General features: G+C 27.2%; 2 protein-coding genes across 3 annotated transcripts in view; one reads left to right on the top strand and one right to left on the bottom strand.

Moving 5' to 3' along the window:
- Positions 1 to 2,382, top strand: part of LOC100574679 — a 17,009-nt gene extending 14,627 nt beyond the window's left edge. The window contains exon 6 of one of the 2 annotated variants that reach the window (XM_029490864.1): positions 1,243 to 2,382. The gene's annotated coding sequence lies outside the window, so the exon portion shown is untranslated. The remainder of the gene's footprint in view (positions 1 to 1,242) is intronic. The other variant, XM_008186872.3, reaches the window with a different exon arrangement.
- Positions 2,383 to 5,977: 3,595 nt separating this feature from the next.
- LOC107884306 lies at positions 5,978 to 8,718 on the bottom strand. The gene is made up of 5 exons (XM_016806084.2): positions 7,754 to 8,718; positions 7,398 to 7,577; positions 7,262 to 7,333; positions 7,065 to 7,152; positions 5,978 to 6,096 (listed from the first exon to the last, which is right to left on the bottom strand). Exons 1-4 carry the CDS (start codon positions 7,825 to 7,827, stop codon positions 7,068 to 7,070), a joined length of 411 nt encoding a protein of 136 aa, XP_016661573.1. The 5' UTR covers positions 7,828 to 8,718; the 3' UTR covers positions 5,978 to 6,096; positions 7,065 to 7,067.
- Positions 8,719 to 11,564: the final 2,846 nt, after the last annotated feature.

The following is an 11,564-nucleotide window of genomic DNA, read 5'->3' as shown; positions in this document are numbered from 1 at the left end:
TTTATGATTTTCCATGCTTTCCTCATGAATATGTAGGGCTTTGGTCCTCAACGTCCTGGTTTTCTTCTTAGTAATTAGTGCTTCCAATTAGACATCAGTAATATTCTGTCTACTTATATTTAAAAAATAGTTATTAGTTTGACCACCAATGTGTGTACTCTTTTTGGAAAACTCGGGATATATTTTTTAGCAACTATTACTTAAGAAATATCTACAGTAATTAATCGGGGATTTGTATGATTGTAAAATATAAAATCAAAATGGTCATCTAATAACGCCCAAATAAAGGTGTGTGTATATTTAATATAAGAAAATAATCATCTTGTAGGCTGTTCATTGTATCATAAGATACGAATAAATATTATAAACTTCTTACGATTAAATATAAGAATGAAGGTTTTATTAATAAATTAGAAGAAAGCAAACCCATGCCTTAAAAACACTAGTTCATAACCACAATTCCCTTTTCTTTATACTAATTAATATATATATATATATATTTTTTTTTATAATGTTAAGTTTTAGTGGCTAGAATTTGTTTCATAACACAAACATTTTAACGGTTGTACATTTATGGTGCATATTTTGTCATTTATAGTTATGATTAATAACACAATTAATTAATAGGTATACTTATAAACGTTTTTGTAAACGGTTTTTCCAGGGAATTAATTTTTTTCTTATAGATTACAACTACTGACAACAAATAACCGTGTGGAGTTCACTTAATTGGTTCCTATTTTTCTAACAGATTAAAACAACCTACAAAATACAGTTATTTTAAAGAAATGTATTAATAGTAGCGTTCAATTATTTTAATTTAAACATTCAAAAAATAATTGAATTTTTGAGTACATATTTGAACATTTTAATGCATAATATTAATTAATATATTTATGCATTTTTAAGATTTTTTAGCACCTTTATAGTTGGTTATTAATACATGCATATCCGCGCTGTAGTTATAAGTATTAAAAACTTCAACAAATAAATGTGGAAATACTCCAAATGATATTATGCATATGTAAATCAAAATGTATATTTAAATTCAAAAGGTTAAAAATCCTAAACTGGTTTATGGCATAATACTTATGATAAAAAATATTATTTTGTAACAAGTTAATATTATGTAAATAATTTTTTCTATTTTCTGGAAGAACGAGTGTCTTAATATACAGTCTATACTCTGTATATTAGTTAATTATTAAAATAGTCTATATTTAATATTATTTTATTTTATAGATTGGTGAAAAGAAAAATCTCTTTCAGAACTGAGAAGAACAATGGCTTTATAACTTTTTTATGTGAATTCTGCTTATAACAGAATTGTAAATTAAATTGTTGTAATTTATGTATTATAAAAATAATCATTAGTTAATAAATGTTATACTATATTTGTATTAATATTATTACTTTTTAATAATTAAGTAAGAGCAACAAAATTATAGCTCTGAAACATTTAAATGTTTGACATTTAATCATATTAACTATAAACATTTAAACAGCATACTTGAATAATGTCAATTGTTTATCTGTATAGGTTTCATATTACTTTATGCAAACAATTTATCACATATTAAAACAAAATGTATCAACCTATTCATTGTTGTAATATAGGTAATAATTTTCTTAATTTTAGGATACTTAAGTTTGTACACATTTTCATTGTTTTATTTTATTTTATTTTTTTGTTAATGAAGTTTATTAATTAATTTATAATATTTGCTATAGTTCTGTAACAGTTAGATACTTGAATGAATAATGTCAATTGTTTATCTGTAAAGGTTTCATATTACTCTATGGAAACAATTTAACACATTTTAAAACAAAATGTATCAACTTATTTATTGTTGTAATATAGGTAATAATTTTCTTAGTATTTTAGAATACTTAAGTATGTACATATTTTCATTGTTTTGTTTTTTTTTTGTTAATGAAGTTTATTTATTAATTTATAATATTTGCTACAGTTCTGTAACAGTTTACAGATTATTGTATTTTGAACCGTCTATATTATAGACTCAATAAGACAGAAGTTTTTACAACAATGATAAGCTACAGTAAATGGATTAAAAAATAATATTTTAAAAATATTGAGTTGGTTGCTGTTAGTATAAACTTTATGATCAAAACTATTATTAATTGTTGTAATTACCATGGAAAAATATATTGAGTTAACTCTGTTTTAAAAAAAAGCTTTTACTTTTTTAAATTAGTTTGTGGATCACATAAAGACTTTCTTTTATATTGAGCCTTTGAATGTACAATGTACCTACATGCCTATAACACCTACATCATTTTTACGTCAAACTATACACCACTCAATTAATTATCTAAAAAATATATATCAATGTGCTATAAAGGTCTTAATTTAATATTAAGCCTATCTAATCTACCAACTAAAATATATTCGTCTACAAAATTGTTTTTTCAAGAAAATTAACAGAAATTTTTGTATTATTTTAATATAATTCTATAGGTGTCAATAGAATTTACAAATTATTTAGTAGATAAAAGTATATATAATTTTCAACTTTTGTAGCTAAGAATAGAAAATTTAAAACAAAACTTCTTATAAATAGTCCATACTATACAACTTTTTTTTACACACATTATTTATAAGTTCAAATTAGAACAAAATTAGGTACATATTAAAACCAAGAATACATTTTATTGTTATTTTGTTTTAATTGAAAAATATTATTCCTGGGTATATGCAAATATTAGAGTATATTATAAGTATTATTAAAAAGATTTTCGATGAATAGTTAAATCATATTTAAATTATTTCATAACAATAAATTTAAAATCATCCATGGATATTTATGGATATTTACCTAGATAATCTTAACACTGCAGTTTAGGTACCAGATACCGTCGAATGGGCCAACTTGGGCAAAAATATCACCTCCATAAATGTCTCTTGTCAATTTATTAATGTGAAACAAATTTCGTGTTGTTATGCTAACAATATGATTTAAACCCACTTTGGTAGGTACCTACTAGGCAATGTCGCAGCATCACATTATAAGCGTAACTAATAATTGTTATAAATTAATTTTACGTTTAATATCTATCGTTTTTCTAACGTTCGAAAACTTACACTAATAGTTAATACTCATAGAAGGAGATGTTTTATATACAAATTACATAAAAAATAATGTTTGGATGTGAGTAAAATGTACTTCCGTCAAACTGGCCAACTCGAGGCGTGTGTTTAACTTTGGCCAATTAATTGGCTAAAGTGCACTTTACCAACCCGTGCAAATTTTTCGATTTTTTTTTTTGGAACTTGGATTTTTTTTTTATTCTTTAGACATATATTAATGAAATTATTACCCAGACAGCATTTTGTAATGATAATATTATAATAGTATTATAATGGCGTTATACTAATATTATTCGTGATTATAATGTTATAACAATATTATTAAACAAATAATTGTTATCTGGGTAGTGTGTAGGTACCTATTACGTATTTTTAAGCCTAGGTTGTTGTTGTTACTTACTTTCTGCACAATCATTTCAGCCCCGTGGGGTTTGGGGTGGAGCTGGACATTAACGAGTTAGAAGTTTAAATTAAGTCAAAACGTTAAGTTAATTAACTCGTTACTTTTTTTTCAAATTACTTTTAACTTAATAAGTTACTTTTTTTTTATAAATATATTTTCAGAAATTGAATATAATAATTAATAGGAAAGTGAATATTGATACTATTTGTTCACATATTTCACTAGTTATAGTCACTATAGTCCAAGTTACTAACCTATTATGATCACATATTTTACACAACGTATTGACTATATACCAAAAACCAAAATCGATGACCAAAAAGTTAAAAACAAATTCATAATATTTTAGTAAAAAATTTTTAATAGTGAAGATTTTAGAAAATATCAAAAGAAAAGTAATAAAGAATGAAAAATTGACCCATAAACGCTAAAAAATACCTACCTAAAATTAAAAAAATTCATAAAATGCAAAAAAGATCCTAAATTGAGTATGTTTGTTAGTAGGTACCTACCTCATAATTTTTTTTATATGTTAACTGGTACATTTGATTAAACTGCTTTGATTTGAACTTTTATCTATTATCAGCATTTTTAATAAATCCTTAAAGAAACAATTCTGATGATGTCTTGTCTAGACTACGTGCTGAGCGCGGGCTATTGAATTTTCAAACTTAGTGTACCCGTCCACAATCTACGAAAAAATCAAAAAATTAAGAAATATGGCTCAAAAATCCAAATCGACTTATTAATTTGCAAAATTATGTAACATTAAATTTCAACTTTGGATTGGTCGTAACATAAAGTAAGTTTGTATCTCGATAGAAATGCACTAAAATGTTCAAATATGCACTCAAAAATTCATTTATTTTCTGAATGTTTAATTTAAAATTATGGAACGCTACTATTAATACTTTTCTTTAAAATATCTCTATTTTGTAGGTGTCGCACCCGCATATGTTACACACGTAAAGCATAGCAAAAAGGTTTTGGCGCGGGAAAGAACGGAGAAGGCTATAATCATAACTAACAAACGAAATTTTCACCACTTATAAAGAAGAACAAATTTAATATCTATATCGTTTTTCTAACGTTCGAAAAATTACATTAATAGTTAATACCCATAGAAGGAGATGTTTTATATACAAATTACATAAAAAATATCGTTTGGATGTGTGTAGCATGTACTTCCGTCAAACGGGCCAACTCGAGGCGTGTGTTTCACATGGGCCAATTAATTGGCTAAAGTGCACTTTACCAACCCGTGCAAATTTTTCGATTTTTTTTTTTTGGAACTTACTCATATTAACTATTTAATAACAATGGTGCGATCAGAATTTGACGGTCAGACTTAGTTTCGAAGTCATGGCCTTTGGAAGTTCACAATTTTGCGTTTTCCTACGCATCGGTGCAACGCTATACATTATCACAAATGGAGCTTTTTTTTTTTATTCTTGAGACATACCTATATTGATGAAATTATTAATGAGTACATAGATCTGTAAAAAATAGATGTATAGAATGAACTATTTATAAGAAGTTTTGTTTTAAATTTTTTATTCTTAGCTACAAAAGTTGAAAATTATATATACTTTTATCTACTAAATAATTTGTAAATTCTATTGACACTTATAGAATTATATTAAAATAATACAAACATTTCTGTTACTTTTCTTGATAAAAAAAATTTGTAGACGAATATATTTTAGTTGGTAGATTAGATAGGCTTAATATTATATTAAGACCTTTAATAGCTCATTAATATATATTTTTTAAATAATTAATTGAGATGTGTATAGTTTAAATATATTTAATAATCATTTGACGTAAAAATGATGTAGGTATTATAAGCATGTAGGTACATTGTACATTCAAAGGCTCAATATAAAGGAAAATAGAAGAAAGTCTTTATGTGATCCACAAACTAATTTAAAAAAGTAGAAACTTTTTTTTAAAACAGAGTTAACTCAATATATTTTTCCATGGTAATTACGACAATTAATAATAGTTTGGATCATAAAGTTTATATACTAACAGCAACCAACTCAATATTTTTAAAATATTATTTTTTAATCCATTTACTGTAGCTTATCATTGTTGTAAAAACTTCTGTCTTAAATTAATAAACTTCATTAACAAAAAAAAAAAAAAAATAAAACAATGAAAATGTGTACAAGCTTAAGTATCCAAAAAAACTAAGAAAATTATTACCTATATTACAACAATGAATAGGTTGATACATTTTGTTTTAATATGTGATAAATTGTTTGCATAAAGTAATATGAAACCTATACAGATAAACAATTGACATTATTCAAGTATGCTGTTTAAATGTTTATAGTTAATATGATTAAATGTCAAACATTTAAATGTTTCAGAGCTATAATTTTGTTGCTCTTACTTAATTATTAAAAAGTAATAATATTAATACAAATATAGTATAACATTTATTAACTAATGATTATTTTTATAATACATAAAATACAACAATTTAATTTAAAATTCTGTTATAAGCAGAATTCACATAAAAAAGTTATAAAGCCATTGTTCTTCTCAGTTCTGAAAGAGTTTTTTTCTTTTCACCAATCTATAAAATAAAATAATATTAAATATATACTATTTTAATAATTAACTAATATACAGAGTATAGACTGTATATTAAGACACTCGTTCTTCAAGAAAATAGAAAAAAATTATTTACATAATATTAACTTGTTACAAAATAATATTTTTTATCATAAGTATTATGCCATACGCCATTTTAGGATTTTTAACCTTTTGAATTTAAATATATATTTTGATTTACATATGCACAATATTATTTGGATTATTTCCACATTTATTTGTTGAAGTTTTAAATACTTATAACTACAGCGCGGATATGCATGTATTAATAACCAACTATAAAGGTGCTAAAAAATCTTAAAAATTTATTTTGAATGTTTAATTTAAAATAATTGAACGCTACTATTAATACATTTCTTTAAAATATCTGTATTTTGTAGGTTGTTTTAATCTATTAGAAAAATAGGAACCAATTAAATGAACTCCACACGGATATTTGTTGTCAGTAGTTTTAATCTATAAGAAAAAAATTAATTCCCTGGAAAAACCGTTTACAAAAACGTTTATAAGTATACCTATTAATTAATTGTGTTATTAATCATAACTATAAATGACAAAATATGCACCATAAACGTACAACCGTTAAAATGTTTGTGTTATGAAACAAATTCTAGCCACTAAAACTTAACATTATAAAAAAAATATATATATATTTATAAATATAAAGAAAAGGGAATTTTGGTTATGAACTAGTGTTTTTACTGCATGGGTTTGCTTTCTTTTAATTTATTAATAAGACCTTCTTTCGTATATTTAATCGTAAGAAGTTTATAATATTTATTCGTATGTTATGGTACAATGAACAGCCTACTAGTTTATATTGTTTTTTTTATTATTATTAATTATTTTTGCAGCCCCCCCTAAATATATTTTAAGATATCAGACTGTATTGACCATGTTTATTGAAAATATTAATACTTATTTACTCACCGACTATTCCTCATTGTTTCTAGTAAGTCTAGCAGTCCGTACTAGTGAATTAAAATTATATACAGCAGCATTTTCAATATGTTCCTCTCTGTAAAATTGAGATTCTATGTAATCACTTTCATCATAATAAGCCAATTTTCTAGATTTTTAAGTAAATGTAAACAAAATCGAGTCAAATACAATTTTCATTAACTCACCTTATAATATTTGTTTCTATTGGTAAAATGACATTATATCCAGTTTCAACATCATTACTTTGAGTAGCATAACTATATAAAAATAAAAATACTATTGAAAATGAAAATTTAAATTATAGAGATCAAGAAGTATTACTTTGAAGGAAAACCATTTCGATCATAAGGTTGGGGAATAGCATTAGGCAATAAAAATCGACTATCTCGCCTATAATTTTCTTCTAAAAAATGATCACTACATACACGTTGCCATTCATTACAACGATCAATTCCTATAGCTTCGAGCCATTTTCTTTTCTGAAATTCATTCTTGGGAAATCTATATTGAAACAAATATCAATAAAAACAATAATTTATTAAGATTTGATTAGGAAAATAAACACAAAGTGGATATTATTTGGCTAAACCGGTTCAAAATTATTTTACAATATCCCTCACCTGATATTAAAAAATCAGCTTTGAGTGAGTAAATATCTAGAACCTATTGATACTCACCGATGAAAACGAACTACTGGACGATTGACTTTTTTTTTATCCGACTTATTATCACACAATATACATTTATGCATTTTTAAAACGGTTAAAATAGTTTATATAAAAGTGCAACCACCAAGACCAATTTAACAGGTTGATTATTGAAGTCAGCCTTATCAGTAGACAGTTACCTATCTGGATTGTATGCACTTGGAACTTGGAGAAATGAACTCGATCAATGGACGTTGGTAGCGTCGATCACTCAGTCTTGTAATGTATATAGTATAATAAAATATAAGAAGTATGATCAACTCGAACCGGGTTTTCGTCCTAGTTCGCGCATGCGCACCGCCTTGTGTCTTTGTGCATACTGCATTGCATAAGATTAAAATAATAAAATATGTATACTCGTGACGTCGCCTTGTGTTCATTGTTGGTTGCCTATATAAATTATACATTGCCCCTTAAAAAAATATGCGCAGTCTTATCATTGAGCATACTTCTTTTTCCTTATAATATGGTAATGTATACGACGCACACTGTATTCCGGTCTCCTGTGGAACGATGATTGTGTTTTGAGGTGTACGTTTTCTAGTGGTGGTTAATCCAGTCATCTACAAAATGGTTGCAACCAGCATTTTGTAATGATAATATTATAATAGTATTATAATAACGTTATACTAATATTAATTCGTTATTTTAATGTTATAATAATATTGAATAATATTAAATTGCTGTATGGGATGGGTGGTTAGGTATCGTGTGTTGTACTTTTCAAAGATATAGTGTTTGGGCAGCAGGTCCAAAGTATAAATATCACGGCTTCCTGCTACGCCGATATTGGTAAAAAGATGAGAAGAATAAGAAGAAGGATACGAAAAGAGAATTGACGACAAACAGTATAAATTGATAATAATTTTATTCTCCTATCGTCTTATAGGGATCAGCACGGTCCGTTTTTTTTCGGCCCGATCCGGCCCTAAGGTTAAACATATAAATTGTCGACGTCCAGGCCAGGGGCGTCATTTGGGAGGGTGCAGGGTGTACATTTACACCAAATTTTTTTTAAAACGCCTTCTTTGGCCTGCCAACAATACCACATATAAGCGTCAATATATACCTAAGTGTTTTATATTATATATATTATATATTTTTTCAGTATTAAAAAAAAAATGTCTTGTAGGTAGGGGAGACTGGCTTAATATGACATATTAGGGTAATATGACACATTGATGTTTTGATTAGAATTATTGATATTTACGAACCAAATCCGCATTATATACGTGACAAATAACCTCCTACATACAATTGTATACAGTGACAACAGGTTTTGACCTTATCAATTTGATAACAAAAATGGGTTTTTTGTCTTATCAATTTTTTTTTAATAATTTTTAAAAATTAATTTTAAAATATAAAACTTTATGTTCCTACAATTTTTTTTATTCGAAGTTAAACATAAAAAGGTAATCAATACTAAAATTATTTTATAAATAGGCTGATTATAATACTTTAGCCATAAAAACTTTGAAAAAAACTTGTATGATATCAGGCAAAATGACATAGCAGTGTTTATTATTATATTATTTTCATATTTATATTATTATATTATTTATATTAAAATATATTTCTTAAGTGTTGCTATTTATAATAAAAAATTGATTAAACTATTAAATCCCAAAAATGTTATTATTTATTTCTATTGCCCAGTATACAATGGTTGCTTATACAAATGACATAGTAGGTACATTTAAAAAAAAGTGAATTAAAATTATTTGTTTGTATTAAATGTACAATTAGACTTCAGAAATATGTGTATAATATAAATACAAATATGCTGCTCAAGTTTCACGTGTTAATTAACAGTATTTCTTCAATTTTTTTTAAACACCTTCTTTGGCCTGCCCACAATAAATATAAGCGCCGATATATTATATTTTTTTCAGTATTAATAAAAAATGTATTGTACTAATGTTGAATATTTTTCAAGAATGTTTGATGTAGTTTTGTGGTCCCATAGTATTATAATTGATAAAATTATAACACGAACATTGTGAAGAAGGGTACCCATAAAATAGATTTCTGGTTTTATTAAGCTAGCTATATTATATATTTTGAGTATGCAGGGTGAAAAAATGTGTAGGTTAGGTTTGGTTAGGTATTTTATTATAAAAGTGATTTATACCCATACATTTATTTACCAAGTGTAAATACCACTGTACACTGGTATCCACAATATAAAATAAATACATTTAAAGTACGGTACTTTAAGTACTTTAAGTACTTATACATAGTTCGTCAAAAATAGCAACGATATTGTGATATTTTCATCAGGGGTGGATTTACCCATAGGCCACCAAGGTACGTGCCTAGGGAGCAATATTTTTTGGGGCGCAATCTTTTAGTTAATTTTTACTTTTTAGTTTTTCATAATTTCATAATTATATTTACCTAAATGTATATTTTATATTAATTTTTTTTTGTATACAACTTGCATGAAACTGGAGACAGTTACAGTAACGTTTTAATTTATAAGCTATAATAACCTTGCCGTTTGAGTTTAATCCTGCGACCGGCGTGCGCCGCTCCGCGCTGCCACCGCTAGAGGTTTGTCATCGACACTCGACGAGGCAGTTGCTTGCGTTGCCTATGTTAATACATGGGAGGTGGTATAAGGGTGTGCGGCGTATACACATACAATATTGCGAATGGTGCATGCGCAAAACGACAGCCGAGGCTGTTAAATAAACTGCCTCAGGCCATCGGGTACATTGTGTATAGCCGCTCTACTGGCTAGGTGGGGGGATAGCTCGCACAGTGCTTATCAAGTAAATTATTAATTAATATTAACCAGAATGACCCGCCTTACCCCGCACCCGGCACCACAATAAGGGTACGCAGGCGCGCGTCCACCAAATTAGTCTATTCCTTGAATAATGAAATAAATCCTGGAAATCAGATGTCATTATAAAGTACTTGATAATAATAAACATTGCGACGACGCTGGCACTATCGCCCGTCTCCTGCATAGTTCACACTGCTCAGAAATCTGCAAATCGATTACGATTATAGAGACAATAAAAAAATAGAGTGCTCACCACTTTAATCAGTACCTACCTGGTTACCTATAAGAATACATCAATTACATATTAAAGATTAAACATGTCCAGTAAAAAGGACACCAGTTTAAAAAAATAAGGCAAGAAAACTTGGCCAAACAAGAAGAAGCATTTAATAAAACAATTTTTATAGTTTTGTTTTATTTCATAGAACATTACTCCCCCCCCCCCTGTGGGAGCACGCCAATGTACGGGGCGCTAGTATTGTAATGCCTAGAGGTGGAAAAATAGTAAATCCGCCCCTGATTTTCATACTAATATAAGTGACATATTAAATAAACTATACAAATATTTACAGCTTAACCACTCCCAACAACATTTTTTTTCTAGGTGGCCTGGTAATGATCTGAATGGCCTGCAAACATTTTGGCACCAACAATAAAAAAGTTGAAATGACGCCCCTGGTCCAGGCCCGGTCCGTTTGTAATTTTTTTTCCAAAGTCCAACCCGACCAGACCCGTTTATAGTATCATTGGTTTTTACCAGTGATCTATTTATAAATAATATCATACAGTCTGGTAATACAATTATTATTATTAATTTAGATAACCTAGATCACATAGTGTTACGAATTAAATTAATAATAATAATCGTATTATCAGACTGTATGAATAATATTACGATCCCACCTATAACCAACCCGTAATATTTAAATTATAGCCCGGCCCGTGCTGATCTCTACCGTCTTATGACTAGAACAACTGAGTGGCTAG

This window comes from Acyrthosiphon pisum, chromosome A2 (assembly GCF_005508785.2).
Source record: "Acyrthosiphon pisum isolate AL4f chromosome A2, pea_aphid_22Mar2018_4r6ur, whole genome shotgun sequence".
Classification (NCBI taxonomy): Eukaryota; Metazoa; Arthropoda; class Insecta; order Hemiptera; family Aphididae; genus Acyrthosiphon; species Acyrthosiphon pisum.
The sequence above is the reverse complement of the archived record's forward strand: the minus strand, read 5'-3'. Positions and strand labels throughout refer to the sequence as shown.